The following is a 16,608-nucleotide window of genomic DNA, read 5'->3' as shown; positions in this document are numbered from 1 at the left end:
GGAGGGGGAGAAGGGGGAGGGGGAGAAGGAGGAGAGGGAGAAGGAGGAGAAGGAGGAGAAGGAGGAGAAGGAGGAGGAGGAGAAGGGGAAGGGGAAGGGGAAGGAGAAGGAGAAGGAGAAGAAAGAAGAAGAAGAAGAAGAAGAAGAAGAAGAAGAACAGAGTCTTTAGCATCAGTATCTATGACCTCACCTGATAAATGAGACTGTGGAGGCCCACATTTTGGTTGATGCACCTCAAACTAAGATTTATTTATTCATTCAACAAATATTAATTAAATATCTATAATGTGTAAGGCAGTATTCCAGAGGTGCTAGGGATTATACAGGGAACAAGAGAAAACATTTCTGGCCTCATGAAGCATATGTTCAAGTGGCAGAATAATAAAAGAAAAAATAAATAAAATATAGTCTATATGCTTAAAAAAAAAGGCAGAGAAGATGGACAAGAAGGCCTGGGGGTAATTTTCACAAATTTAGATATAAAGATCAGAGAAAGCCTTACCAAAAAGGAATATCTAAGTAAGGAACTATATGAGATGAAGGAAAACCAATGCAGTTACCTGGGAAAGAACAGAGAAAGCAGGTTGAAGCAAGAGCAAGTACAAAGGCTCAAAAGTGGAAGAAGGTTTAGTGTAGCTGAGAAACACAAGAGACTAAAGTGAAAAGAAACTAAAGTGAAATGAGTGACTAAAGACCAATGTGACGAGCTCAGAGAAGTAGGGACACAGAATATGTAGGGCCTTGGAGGTCCTTATAAATGCATTCAGTGAGATGGGAAGCTAAGCCATGAAAGGTTTCAATAAAAGAAGTGACTTTTCCCTCTCCTTTTTTCTTTTGCAGTCCCGAGGATGGAACCCCCAAAAGCTTTATCACTGAGCCTTTTAATTTTCTTATTGATTGTTGAGGTGGCCTTGAATTTGTGATCCTCCTGCCTGAGCCTCCCAAGTAGCTGGATTATATGTGTGTGCCACTGCATCTGGCCAATTTATATTTTAATGCCATCACTTTTTCTGCTGTGCTGGAAGCAGATGGAAAGGTTAAGTACTAGGGTGGAAATAGGGACACTAATTAGAAGGCTACTGAAATAAGTATGATGACTAGGACCAAGATGTAAATAGTATAATTGGTAAGAAGTTGCCAGATCCTGAATCTATTATCAAGAAAGATCCAGATAATTTGTTAATGAGCTGGATATGGCATGTGAGAGAAAGGACAGACTTGAGGATATTGCCAAAGTTTTTGAAACAACGAAATGAAAAGAATGGGGTCAACATTTATTAAAATGTAAATATTTCTTTGAAGGATAAGATTTGGGGATGAAAAGCTCAGTTGTGAATGTTGAGTTTGGTATCCTGGTTAGACATCCATGAAAAGATGTGATGTTAAATAGATATTTGGATGATTCTGGAGTTCAGGGGAAAATTCTGAGCTGGGGATAGTAATTTAGAAATTATCAGCAAAGAAATGACATTGAAAGCTTTCAGACAATAGGTTAACAGTTCATTCTTGAGTTTTGTAAATTTAATTTTCTGACTGGGTCTTAGAAATGATCTTTCACATTGTCATCGGATTAGAAAGTCGAGAAGGTGAAAGCTTTCTGACCCTAGGGCATAGTGCTCTTAAGAAGTGCTAAATCTTTTCCTGATTGTTCACCTTTAATTCCTCAGTCAGCATGATTCTGTATCATTGAACTCAGAGATAGTTTATATTGGGTATTTTAACTAAAAACATGTCAAAGTCATACTTGACAAACTAAACGTGAACACTAGAAAGAAGTGGACACTGAATATGACCACTTCACTTTCAGAGAAATTTGTCATGCATTATTACTCTGGCTTTTGACCTTTTCTAATCGTTGACTATGTATGGGGAATAACTATGGATTAAGTTGTCTAATGTTCATACCAGCTATAGGTGCTAGCCAGAGCTTGTCTGTCCTTTAACAATGCCACAAGAGTCAAGGCTAATCTCTATTATTTTTTGATGTGTTAATTTCTGGCCTTCTTATTTTTACATTTTTTCCTTAATTCTACCTTTGTTTTTATGAGCTGCATGTCTTTCTGTTTAGAGAACAGAAAGCTTTCTCTTATGAATAAATAAGTTGTTATACTAATATTCCCAAGGAATGACTTTGACAACTGGCCATGTTACTTGTTGCCAGAAAGAGGAACACTGAATGAACTATTCTAAAACAAGTTCTTATTTTTGATACACGACTCTGTTTTTTCCTGGTTTATAGGTAATTTCACAAATCAACTCACCTATCAGTTGGTAAACTTTGTTATATGTATGTTTTATGAAGCTTACAGGGCAGGGCAGAAAACAAAATTGTTGAAAGCCGTGAGCTTTAAGGTTGAGGTTTTTTCTTGGCTAGGATCTTGAAAATCATCTAGACTGAAACTACTAGGGTTATGTTACATGGAGGAGAATTTGGATTTCCAATCACCTACCTGCTGGGCATTAGACCAGATTCAAAGCCATGTTTTGGGGAAAATTCTGGCCTGACCTGGGGGAACCCTTGGCTGAACTGAATACAGACTTTTGTTAAATTCCTCCTACTTCACATACTTCCCCCTCCTCATTTATTTCATTTAATTAATGTTAATTCATTCAATAGCTATTTTGTAGAATACCTACCACAGGCCACACAATGTGCTGAGTGAGCACTGTCATGTAGGGTAAGCAAACTGACATGATCTCTGCCTTTATAGAGAGGGTGAATATTAGTACCTACCAAGGCAAGTATAACCTCAGGCTCAGGGATACCCAATTCTTAGAAACAGTTCAACAGAAACAATGTTATGGCAAGTTTTTGGCAATTCATTCTCCTTCAGATATTTTAAAATCTACTTCTGGATGATCAAACCAGAAAAAAAAATCACATGTGAATTATATTATACTCATCCTTGGTAGAACTTCTTTTACTGAAGTCAGTCTTAGAATGATGCCACTGAATTACATTAGAATACTACAAAACAGAGTGCTATACGATCCTTTACACTGTTCCCTAGAATAAGTCTGTTACTTTCACCAATCACATGCCAGTTGGCAAGTTCAGCAGGGACAATTTTTATTTCCAGTGCCCCTTGAAAATAAATATTTACTAATGGAATAAAAGTAAACACACAATGTTTATAAATGATTGCTTTGGGTGTATACAATAGTAATGTGATAATTTTTTTTTAAAATCCTACCTGTTCCAGAAATACAACCATTACGTGGAGACAAGTTATCATAAAGAAAAAATTAAACCTTCACTTAAGAAACGTACATTATTAAGCCTGGTAACTTAAATAATTGATTACAATGACTTTAATAAAATATAAAATGTTATAGGTCACTTATAAACAAGGTAATCTAGCAGACCTAAATTAGAGCTACTGAAACTTTAAGTTATTTTGTTGACTTACGTTTCATGAGTGCCAAAAAAGAAGATAGGATACTTGTTTGCTGGAGGCTTCACAGCTCCCTCTGGGAGTTCATCAATCTATTAAAGATAAATTTAGTTATTAAATAGTTATCATAAACACAATATAAACATTTCTTTGATAATTTATTGCTAATTTTGGAATATAATTTATCAAAATCTCAAGTTTTTTTCTTAAGCTTTACAAAATGATTCTAAAGGTCATGGAAGTTAAAACAGTAAATTGATTATAGCCATTATGATAATTCATAGGCAGGAGCCAAAACTACTAAATTCCTTTGATCCAATAAAATTACTCCTGGGACTCTGTTCTAATGAAATAATCAAAAGTAACAACAAAGAAAAAAAAAAGATGTACATATTTGAAGTCACAGTGAATATGTATATATATTACATATACATGTTATGTATGTATATATATGTATAACTTACATGTTGCAAGACAGGAGAATTGTAGAAAATTAAACTGATGAAATATTATGTAATCATTAGAAGACAACATCTCTTGCCTAGACTACTAGCCTCTCTTCCCACCCCTTTAAGTTAGAATTAGCTTTTAAAATGCACATATGATGTTACTTCCTTGCTTCAAGTCTTTCTATTGCTTTTTATTGCTTATAGCATTCCTAATTGTACATCTAAATTGCTTCTGGAGATTTTAAAAATAAGAAGTATGTTGGCCTTTCCCTAGACCTTGAGGCTGAGAACCCTGCATAGGATAAAGTCTAAACTCCTTAGAATATCATATAGTTACACATACATTATTACTTAAAATGTTTCAAAAAATAGTCTTTGACCAGTCTAAACTCAAATGGCTCTTTCTCCATGTCATGATTCAGCAATATGCAAATACATAGAACTGTTTATAAATATACAATTTCTTTCATAGCCTTCTCAGATAGTTGACCTTCTCATTTTTCAGACACACACACTGTTCATTTATAAAAATGAGTATTTATTTACAAAAAGAAAATAAGTTACAAGAAATAGCCAGCATGTTTCTTTTTAGACCTCTTTAAAAAGGTGAGGCCCCAGGAATGTTTTTCAGTTTTAATATGACTTCCCCTTTCCACCTTAAATACTACAACTACCACCATTCACAGAGGTCCTGACCATGAAATTCTGAATGTAGGAGCCATGTCTTATTAAAAATTCTATCCCTGGGCTGAGGATGTGACTCAAGGGGTAATGCGCTCGCCTGGCATGCGTGGGGAGATGGGTTCAATCCTCAGCACCATATTAAAAAAAAATAAGAAAGATGTTGTGTCCACCAAAAACTGAAAAATATAAAAAATTCTCACTCGCTCTCTTAAAAAAAAAAATTTCTATCCCTAATCCTAGTGACTCAGGAGGCTGAGGCAGGAGGATTACAAGTTTGAGGCAAATTAGTGAGGCCCTAAACAACTTGGACCCTATCTCAAAAAAATAAAAGGGCTCAGTGATAAAGTGCCTCTTGATTCAACCTCCAGTACCCAAAATACAACATAAAAAAGCTAACTCTCTACTTCTATAGTTTAGATATGGTTTAAATGTGTTCCTCAAAACTTATGCACTGGAAGCTTGGTCTGAAGAAGTAGCAGGATCTTTAAGGGTGGCGGGGGCTAGTGGGAGGTTGTTAGGTCATCAAAGGCATGCCCTTGGAAGGAACTAAGGTAGTTCTCATGGGGCTCATTAGTTCTTGAGAGATCAAATAGTTACATAAAAGCCAGAGCCTGAATTCCTCTCTGGTTCCATGTCTACCACGTAATCTCTTTTTATACATTCCCACCATTATGATACCATCTGCTATGATGAGACGTAGCCAGAGCAGCCCTTGTGAGAACTGGAACCATGTTGTCTGGTCTCGAAAACTATGAGTTAAATAAACCTTCTTCCTTTACAAATTAGCCTCAGGTATTTCATTAGTCTTAGAAAACTGACTCATATACCTACAATCAAGCATAATTTCTGACACATAACATTGCTTTAAAAATTTCACTTATTTAAAAAAGTGATAGTATGGAAAAAGTTTTACGACACAATGTTAAAAAAATGAACATTTAATAATTTTATATACATATTTTTACAGGTAGAGACTGGACTGGAATATGAAAAATATAAACACAAGTGTGAGGTCAGGGTTATTAAGGTAGAACATTTTTCTCTCTTAAATTTCTTTTTTGTTGCCATAGTTATAATTTTGCAGGAAAACAAATTCTTTATATCAGAAGGTTACAATGACCATTCTGTCAATGCAAAATTTCTGGTATTTCTTTCCTGTTGTTAATTAATAATACACTTTAAAGATAAAGATAGATAGATCATTTCAGTAATTAAGATTTTTGATTCAAAATATCTCTGATAATTTAAATTGTGAGCAGAATATCTGCTTCTGACTATGTTGTAACCAGTAACAAACTAGCAATCTCAGAACTAGTCAAAATATACTAATTGTTTTTGGGCTTTGGACAAGTGGCACAAGACTATAATTCCCAGGAAAAGATAAACTCCAAAGGGAAGACTCATAATTATCTCTATAATTATCCTTTTCCCCACAATAGCTTTTTAAAATTTATTTTTATGTGTTGCTGAGAATCAAACCCAGTGCCTCAAACATACTGGGCAAGCGCTCCACCACTGAGCCACAACCCTGGCCACCAGGGAACTAGATTCTAAGCAGAACTGATAAGAGCTGAGGAAGCAAAATCAGAGATTGGTGTAGCTGAACTGACTAGACTATACAGAATGGGCTCTGGAAAGGATGAAGTTGTGCAACTAGGCATCCCAGAAGTCTATGTGGAGAGTCCTTGTGAGTTTTTGACCAGAGACTGGGTAGATTTATGAAGACACATACCAAAGAATATTTGTCATGGAAATTATATTAGAGGTATTATAAATCAATTAGTTCAGAGGACTTTGAAAGTCCAGCTATAGTGTAGAAATCTTTTAATCACCTCTTTAAGACCTCAGGCATCTAGCTGAGACACAAGTTAAGTTTGCCCTAAGAGTAAGGTATATATGGAGACCTACTCCATAGCTGTCTTAACAGTTTACTATGAGGCCTTGATGAGAGAGGCTGAGTTCCAACAAGTTATCTGAGCTTGGGAAATACCTTGGGCTTTACACATATTCCTCTAAAGAATTATAAAACCAATATGAGAGAGGTAACTTGAATCATGGTCTTTGACTGCCTGTGGGTTGTGACTGTTTTGATCTGGGAACTTTCTGTGCACAGGTGCAGGACAAGATTTCCCAGTTGCTATGGTGATGCCCTGCCTGAGGAAGTTCTGTGCAAAGCACGGAACTATCAGTCTTGGCCCTGAGTTCAGACTCCAGCTGCCAGGGATAGAGAATTATGAGTGTAACTAGATAATTATAATTGTTTGCAAGTGCTTTGACCTCCAAGCCTGCCTGCTGTAAAGAAATTTTTCCACAGAAACCACTTTTGATGATAATGACCTATATAATAAACACGCGGAGCTAGCTCTGGGTCATTATTCCTCCATCAGAATATGGTGTTTCATTAGTCTTAGAAAACTGACTCATATACCTACAATCTGGTCCCAACTTTCTCTAAGTGTTTGTCTTTTTTATTTTTTATTTTTAGTTGGACCCAATACCCTTATTTTATTTATTTATTTTTATGTGGTACTGAGGATTGAACCTAGGACCTTGCACGTGCTAGGCAAGTGCTCTACTGATGAGCTGTAACCTCAGCCCTAAGTGTTTGTCTTTCTTAATCTCCCATTGCCCCTCACCAGTCTAAGGTTTGGCTGCTCAGGTCATGGCAACCAAATTATCCAAATAATTGTTTGCAAATTACTACCCTGAAGAAAAGAGGAAAATACAACCTATAATTAAGAGAATAAGAAGTCTATAGAAACTGATTCCCAAGATGTTACAGATGTTTTAGGAGATGAAGACTTGAAAACAGATCTATGTGAACTTAATGAGTGGACATACAGGGAACCTGAGCAGAAAAATAAAAATAAAAAGAACCACATGAAAAGTATAGAACTGAAAGTATAATAACTGAAATAAAAAATGCAGAGTGGGCTTGACAGCGGAAGAATGAGTTAGTGAATCTGAAGATAACAGAAATTATCCAATCTGAAGACCACAGAGTAAAAACATAAATAAAATTTAAAGAAAGCCTCAAGAACTTGTTGGACATTATCAAATAATCTAATGTACATATTATAGGAGTTCCAGAAAGGGAATACAATGAGGCACAAAACATCTGAATAAATAATGGCCAGAAATCCTCCAATTTTTTTTGGTGGGGGCGGGATACTGAGGATTGAACCCAGGGGTGCTTAACCACTGAGCCACATCCCCGGTCCTTTACATATTTTATTCAGAGACAGGGTCTCTCTGAATTGCTAAGTGCCTTGCTAAGTTGCTGAGCTGGCTTTGAACTCACAATCCTCCTGCCTCAGTCTCCCTAGCTACTGTGATTACAGGCATGTGCCACAACACCTGCTAGAAATCCTCCAATTTTGATGAAAAACATTGACTTACACACCAAAGAAAATTCAGCAAATTTCAAGCAGAATAACTGCCAAGAAAACCATAACTAGGTGCATCATAATCAACCTACTGAAAACCAGAAAAAATAGAATTGTGAAAGTGGCTAGGGTAAAAAAAGAAATCAAGAAAAAAAAAGCAATGTTGAAAAAATTTCCAGATTCTTTATCAGAAATAGAGGAGACTAAAAGGAAATGACTATTTAAATTGTTGAAAGAAGGGCTGGGATTGTGGCTCAGTGGTAGAGAACTTGCCTACCACGTGCAAGGCCCTGGGTTGGATCCTCAGCACCACATAAAAATAAATAAAATAAAGATATTGTAAAAAAAAAAAAATAAATTATTGAAAGAAAAAAAAATTATCTCAACCCCGAACTCTGAACCAATTACCTACATTTAAAAAATGAATATGAGGTAATGGCATTTTCAGGTAAACAAAGGTTGAAAGAATTTGTGAGAAGTAGACCTAACACTCTTCAGGTTAAGGGGAAAAGATACTATATGGAAATTTTGATCTACAGGCCATAAAGAGAGAATCAGTAATAGTAACTAGGTAAATATCAACTATTAGGCTTGGTCTTCACATTATTTACTGAAAAGACAAATGACTGTTGAAAGTAAAAATAATAATAAGATAAAAGGATATAAGTACAGAGGATGAGAGGGTGAACAAATGAAATTATACTGTTGTAGGGTTCATGGCTGCCTTATTCCATTTGGGCTTCTAGAACAAAATAACATGAATGGGGTAATTTATAATAATATTTATTTTTTTAAAAAAATCATAATTCTGGAGGCCAGGAAGTCCAAGATTAGGAAGCCAGCATGTTGGGTTCTGGTGAAGGTCCTCTTCTGGGTTGCAGACTGCCAACTTTTTTGTTGTGTCCTCACTTGGTAGAAGAGGCAAACAACCTCTTTCACCTCTTTCCTAATCCCATATGTGAAGATCCATTTTCATGACTTAGTTACCTCCTAAAAGCCCCATTGCTTTTAATGTCATCACAATAGGGATCAGGGTTCAACTCTGAATTTTGGGGTGATGACACACATTCAGATCATAGGGAAGTATACGTAATTAGGTTTAAAGTATAAAATGGCAAAATAGTGTCTCTAAATAGATAATGACATATTTAAGATACATATTGTTAACTCTTAAGCAATCACTAGAAAATAATAAAAGAGTTATAGTAATATGTGTGAGACATATTGAAGATACTGGTATTAAAACTCAACATAAATATTTGGTTCAGGATGGCTAAGCAAATCATTCTTAAAACTGTTAAAGTCTGCTAGGGAGTGATATTGGCCAAATTATACTGTTACATTGCCTGCATGCATAAAAATGTAATAACAAATTCCATCATTATGTACAACTATCATGCACCAATAAAAACGTGTAAAGAAAAAAATGTTGAAGTCCTACATAAAACAATAACCAAAGATTATGTAACCCTTTCTCTAATAAGCTATTTTAAACATTCATTAAGTTAGAGCAAAATCTCACCAATTTACAATTAAGAGAGGTTATAACCAATTATAATAAATACAAAGTATTATATGAAGAATTTAAAAAGCAACCAGTTGTACCACAGGCACTAAATAAGTACATTTTCTATACATATCAAAATTAATGTGAGTTAAATAAATAAAGTTTAAAAGTATTACTGAAAGGAGGTTTGGTTGCTTTCAAGTATTTGTTAAGAGGATGGTTGAATAAATGTAAAAGTAAAATGTTCATGTCTTATCCTCAAAATATTCCCTTGACTTTGTCTTCGTATCAAACTATTCTTTTCATTATCCAAATTTCTTAAGCAAATAAGTGTACAGATATGATGGTTTCTACTTTACTACCCATTTTCTTCTCATCCATGACAATCTAACTCTATTACCACCACCATTATACTAAAGTAATTCTCTCAATAATATTCTCCTTCCCAGTCCCTACCTTCTTGCCCTCAACAGCCCTACTATGTTTTGGATGTGGCCAAAATTTAGGTGTTAATATAGGGATAATATTAAGATATAGGGCCTTGAAGAGGTGATTAGGCCTTAAGAACTCCTTCTGAGTGTAAGGGGCTAGGTGTCCTTATAAAGGAGTTTGATGAAGAGAGTTGGTTCTCTTTTGCCCTATTATTCCTGCCATGAGAGGATGCAGGAGAAAGGCTCTCACTAGATGCTGGTGCCTTGATATTGGACTTCCCAGCCTCCTAAACTACGAGACAATAATTTATGATCTTTATAAATTACCCAGACTCAAGTATTTTGCTATAGCAGCACAATCAGGCTAAGATAGGCCCTTATTATTATCAATAACCTCCTCAATCATCTCCTCCTTTTGCCTCTACAGTAGTACTCTTGACTACTTCTCTTCTAACTACTTTCACCATTCTGTTTCTTTTATTTTTCTCCTATTCTCCTAGTAATTTTGGATGTTTCCTCTAAGGTTTTTTAAAAATATTTTTTTTTTAGTTGTAGATGGACACGCAGTACCTTTATTTTTATGTGGAGCTGAGGATCGAATCCAGTGCCACATACTTGCAAGGCAAGTGCTTTACCACTGAGCTGCAGCCCCAGCCCTGTTTCTTTAGGTTGTATTCCAAGAGTTTTATCCCCTCTCATTCTTCTTTCCAAGAAATCTCCTCTATTTAAAGAATTTCAATTTTGCCATTATTTTGATGATCTCCCCAATCTGCTATCTGCAACCCTAACTTTTCCTTTGAACTTCAGGCATGAAATTTCAAATGTCTACTTAACCATGTCCACTTGCAGGTTCTGTAAGCAGCTTAAACCCTCAGGAAGGGTCCATAGGAAAAGAGACACAGAAAGAAAAAGGGTCTGGTATTTTTCTTTTGAAGTCATCTTAACTAACATATAGCAACAGCCTATGGAGTACTGTGTCATCACAAATTCACCTTTGAACTGAATGAACTATGTGTCACAGAGCAAGATGCTCTGGCATACTGAGAAAAGATGGGCCTAGAAACTTGTAAATAAGTCCTGCTTTTGATTTAAATTTTGATACTAGAGGTATCATATAACCCCTTGGGGCCTTGATTTTCACACCTATAAAATGAGATGTTGGACTAGGTAACCTCTAGATTTCCTTCAAGTCCTAAAATTCCATGGGTTGGCTAAAACTGAACTGATTTCCTCTTAATCTGTTTTTGTTTCCTACTTTAATTATCGGCACACTCTACTACCAAGAAAGCTTAACCTTTTAATTCCTCAAGCCCCACATTCAGTTGTCCACTGAAACCTGTCAATTTAGCTTCTGAAATGTCTGTCCACGTGATCACCACTCCTATTACTTAATTTACTTCTCTAAATCAAGTTCTCATGATCTTTTGATGAGAACATTAGAGTAACCTTTCGAAACATCTTGTTTCCTAGATTTACTGTTACTTACTATAGAACTTCTGTAAAAACCTGGTATGTGTAACATTAAACACCATGCCACAAAAACAACTTGAAATGAGTACAATTAATATAAAATATATAAGTTGTGGGTAAAAAACATAAAATTTACCACCATAACTATTTTTAAATGTACAGTTCAGTATATTTTTAATTGTTGTAAAACAGATATCCAGGAATATATTTTAAATGGACAAAAACAGAACTTAAAATGGGAATGCATATAGTTCTTTACATGGTAGGCACTGACTGAATTAACAGTGGCTAAAACACCACCATATCATATACTTTTTTGCTCCTGTGGGAAAATTAAAAGTGAAAGCTTTTTAAAAAACAATAAAAATCCTTTTAAAACTTGTAAGGAAAAACAGAATTTCTGGTTAATTTCTCTCTTTGCTTTAATGTTTTACAACTAGTATTGACAGCAGAATTTGCAAACTAGGGGTTTAGCTCATACAGTTTTTTTTTTTTTTAAAAAAAAAACAGAATTAGTTACAAATACTTAAAAACTAGATGATTCATATTAAAATCCAGATTAATAGATTCTGTGAAAAAAGCATGAGAAAATCCAGCAACATACAGTTGGCCTTCTGACTCAGTAACAATGAGCTCTACAACAGTGTCCTGTAGTAGACCCACTTCAGACACAGTACCTGTTCTCAAGTTTGTTACACTTCCTACCACTCTCTGTAATGTTGTAAATGCCTTCTTTTCTTACTTCCACTGCTTGCCTGGCCTCTTTGAATATTTGAGTTTGTACCTCTTGCAATAAATATTAATTTAAAAAAACTGGTCTTAGCATTATGCTGGGTGCCTCATAAATTAAGTAATGTTTGGATACTGGGGCTGGAGTTGTAGCTCAGTGGTACAGCACTATTCTAGCATGTGTAAAGCACTGGATTCATTCTCAGCACCACATAAATAAGAAAATAAATAAAGGTATTGTGTCCATTTACAACTAAAAGAAATTTAAAAATGCTTGGACATGCATTCACTTTATATATATATATATATATATATATATATATATATATATATATTATATAAGTCTGGCTTTTAACTTACTTGAAAATATTTGGCAATTTTGGTAGTACACCAATATGTTCAAGTAGAAACTTTTTCCTAAGCCAATTAGAGGATGCACTGCTCCAAAAGTGAATACCCAGTGGCAATAGATAATTACCTTCATTGAGCTTTTGTTTTTCTATTACCTGATACAGTACTTTTATTTCTGTTTGGTGTACTCAGAGCTTCCACAATGTGTGGTTTGGTACCTGTCATTAGTTTTAGACAATTCATGGCCATTATTACTTGAAATATTTCTTTTGCTCTGTTTATTTCCTTCTGTCTCTGGCATTCCAGTTACACATTTTCCTTAGAAAACTTATTCTCAGTTTCAACCCTGGATTTTCTCTGTCGTGTTATTGGGATTCATTAGAAATGTCAATTCTCAGTCTAGCTCAAGATATATTAGCTCATACACTGTGGAGGTTAGACCCCAAAGTCAATGTTTTAAGAAAACTTAAAGTGATTTTTAAGGAAATATTCAAGACATTTCAACCTTTGGCTGTGGTTCCTGTGGATAGATTGCCTGTATTTCTTGTGATTAACACGAGACTCCTTTAATTCTGCAGGATTTTTGTACTGAGACTGAAATGCATCAGTGCAAGCTTGTTTTCCTAACACTTTAAGAAAATGTACAAAATATCAAATTTTCTTTTTCTTTTTTAATTAAAGAAATACTGTATTATTCTAAATATAAAAGCCTTTTAGGAAAAATACCCTCAGGGCTAGGGATGTAGCTCAGTGGTAGAATACTTGCCTATAATGAGCAAGGCCCTGGGTTCAATTCCCAGTACTAAGAAAACCCTTTTAATAGAAAACTGATAGTTCATAAACATTTTATATAAGAAAACTCAAGTAATAAAAGTCAATTATTGAACAAATCAGACTTCTGATAATTTTGATCTAAAAACAGCTTGTCTTCAGATTTGATCATTGTGCAGTGCAATATAAGAAAATGTCTTAGTTTTAAAATAAGATTTGTTTTTTTTTGTGATGACACTAATTATATTTGAACTTCTTAAACATCTTATACTGTCAATAGTACTTTCATATAATGCTTATGATTAATTGCAATTCTGACAGCTTTTTTTTTGGTATCAACAGTAATTATATTTTGTGGTATATTAAACATAATTTCCAATATTGCTATTTAACTTTAAGCTCCTGTTCTGATGTTAAATTTAGTTAATCAATACTAATCTTTTCATATTCCAATAATTTTGAAGTAAGAGAGAATACTGAAATTCTGGCTACTTTGCCACTTTAAGAAGGTATAGAAAAGACATTATTATTACATGACAAAAATTTCTCAACTATTAAAGTCTTTGTGAAAAGGAAGTTATTTTGGTAAAGCACTAATTAATATGGAGATTAAGATAAAATTAAAAACAATGGTGGCATAAAGTACTCCATATGCCAGGTGTTTTTATTAGTGAGAAAAAATTAGTTTTGTCTTTAAAGTATCCGGGTTTTTCCAAAATGTAAAAGAGGATAATGAGGGCTGGGGATGTGGCTCAAGCGGTAGCGCGCTCGCCTGGCATGCGTGCGGCCCGGGTTCGATCCTCAGCACCACATACAAACAAAGATGTTGTGTCCGCCGAAAACTTAGAAATAAATATTAAAAAAAAAAAAAAAAAAAGAGGATAATGAAGGACAAAACTCAGATGAAAACTGAAAGTTATAGGTTTGTAGAAAGAGAAATTTATTTGGTTTGGACTATAATAACTGCATAATGCAATGAAATATTAAAATTTGCCAGAGCTGGCTAAGTTTTAAAGGATTTTTTCATAAGGAAAAAAAGGAAAAGTTTTGAATCCATTAATGTCAAATATTAGTATAAAATTAGAATTTGATTTTCTGTGTTAAAATAATTAATAAACAGGTTGGCTATAATTATGAGGTGTGGCAAATGGGTGAGGGAGGGCAGCAAACTTGTAATCTTATTATAAAAATGAACTCAGATAAAAACAAGTCTGCACATATGTCAACAAACAGTGTAAGAGCAGAAAGGGAAAAAGCATACTAGAGAGATAGGGGTTTATTTTCATTTTGTTGCATATGGACTTCCAGTTTTCCCAGCACCATTTGTTGAAGAGGCTATCTTTTCTTCAATGTATGTTTTTGGCGCCTTTGTCTAATATAACTGTAATTATATGGGTTAGTCTCTGTGTCCTCTATTCTGTACCATTGGTCTACAAGCCTAGTTTGGTGCCAATATCATGCTGTTTTTGTTACTATTCTCTGGAGTACAGTTTAAGGTCTGGTATCGTGATGCCCCCTGCTTCACTCTTCTTGCTAAGGATTGCTTTAGCTATTCTGCGTTAGGGAAAAGCATACAATGGAAAAAATGAAATGTGTGCAAAAGAAAGGGGAAAGAATGTTTTTAAAAGTATGTTTAGTTTAAATATCAATTTAATATTTGAAAAGAACACTGTTGAAAGAATTGCAAATATGATGCTATGGAAACACCTTCCAACATGGCATTTTGCAAAAATGTCTGGAATATCAGTTCCTAGTTATCTTCAGTATACAAAAACTGCCATCTATTAATTGAGAGAAAATTCATAAAGACATTTTTTCATTTGCTAAGATCTTGAAAAACACTGACATCTTTATCTTTAAAAGATTATAATTTTGAGAGGTCATGATATACTCAGAACTCAGTGCTTTTAACTCCTTGTAGACTTTATGTAGGAAATAGGCCAGATGATTTACAGTCTTCCATTAGTATGTTACATGGCTACATTTTTATATCCAGTGCCCAGTTTTCTGTTGACATTTTGTTACTGATCTGTAAAGGTCATTTTACTTATTTATATATACAGTTGTCCCTTGGTACCCAGGGGGGTTGGTTCTAGGATCTCACTTTTGATATCAAAATCTGTGGATGTTCATGTCCTTTACAAAAATGATTTAGCATTTGCATAACCCAAATACATCCTTTCTACATACTTTGAATCACCTCTAGGTTACTTATGATACCTAATACAATAGCTCTTATACTGTATTGTTTGGAGAATAACAAGGAAAAAAGTCTACATATTCAGTACAGATGAATTATTTTTCTGAACATTTTTTCTGAATATTTTTGCAGAACCCATGGACACAAAGGGATGACTATATATGTACATATGCATGTATGTGTACATACACACACACACACACACACACCCCTATGCATTTCGTAATGATGAGAGATATGTTCTGAAAAAAGCATCTTTAGGTAAGTTCATCTTTATTCCAGTATCCTGGAAGATACTTAAATCTAGATGGTACAGTCTATTACATGCCTACCCTGTAAGATGTGTGTGTGTGTGTGTGTGTGTGTGTGTGTGTATGGTACAACCTAATGCTTCTAGGGCCATTATAAATAAAACAATAGATTAAATCAAGCATGAGAGAAAAATGATACAATCAAGAAATAGGCTAAACATGAAATATAGGAGGCTGCTGTTGGTGTAACACAGCATACTCTTAACAGTATACTTCTTTTTATAAGAATAGACTCTAATGATAAAATTATAATACATAAACCAGTAACACTGTTATCAAATATTATGTACTATACCTAATACTATGTGCTATACTTTTATACAACTGGCAGCTCCATAGGTTTTTTTTTTTTTTTTTTTACATCAGCATCACCACAAATACATAATGCATTATACCATAGTATCACTAGGGGACAGGACTTTTTCAGCTTCCTTATAATCATATGGGACCATCATCGTGTATGTGGCCAGTTATTGACTAAAACATCATATAGCCTATGTTGAGTGCTCTCTATGTACATAAAATATACACTAGCCCCTCTTCTATTATGTTACAAATGTTTTTCAAAATTTATCATTTGTCTTGTTATATTTATTTTAAATGTTTTTTAGTTGTAGTTGGACAGAATACCTTTATTTTATTTATTTATTTTTATGTGTTGCTGAGGATCAAACCCAGGGCTCCGCATGTGCTTTGCAAGCACTCTACCGCTGAGCCCCAGCTCCAGCCCTATTATATTTATTTTAGCTAGCAGAAATTATTTTTAAGTAGTAAAAGCTACTAATTTTTTTTCCTTTGTGGCTTATGGGTTTGTTCCTTGTTTAAAAGGCCCTTTCTATTTCAAGATTACCTGTTGGGAGCTGCCCTGGATGCAGACATCTTTAAGTCCTGATACACTGGTTCTGAATAATTATTGCATTTAGT

The 16,608-nt window shown here is 34.5% G+C and overlaps 1 protein-coding gene across 1 annotated transcript in view; it reads right to left on the bottom strand.

Moving 5' to 3' along the window:
• Hdgfl3 (HDGF like 3) overlaps positions 1-16,139 on the bottom strand; it is a 41,044-nt gene extending 24,905 nt beyond the window's left edge. The window contains exons 1-2 of the mRNA XM_015492973.2: positions 16,080-16,139; positions 3,411-3,487 (exon numbers count right to left, since the gene is read on the bottom strand). Of these exons, the coding sequence (XP_015348459.1) occupies positions 3,411-3,487; positions 16,080-16,139 (137 nt within the window). The remainder of the gene's footprint in view (positions 1-3,410; positions 3,488-16,079) is intronic.
• Between the last annotated feature and the right edge of the window lie 469 nt (positions 16,140-16,608).

This window comes from Marmota marmota, unplaced genomic scaffold, assembly GCF_001458135.2.
Source record: "Marmota marmota marmota unplaced genomic scaffold, marMar, whole genome shotgun sequence".
In the NCBI taxonomy this organism is placed as follows: domain Eukaryota; kingdom Metazoa; phylum Chordata; class Mammalia; order Rodentia; family Sciuridae; genus Marmota; species Marmota marmota.
Note: the sequence above shows the minus strand (reverse complement) of the source record. Positions and strands in the feature narration are given on the sequence as shown.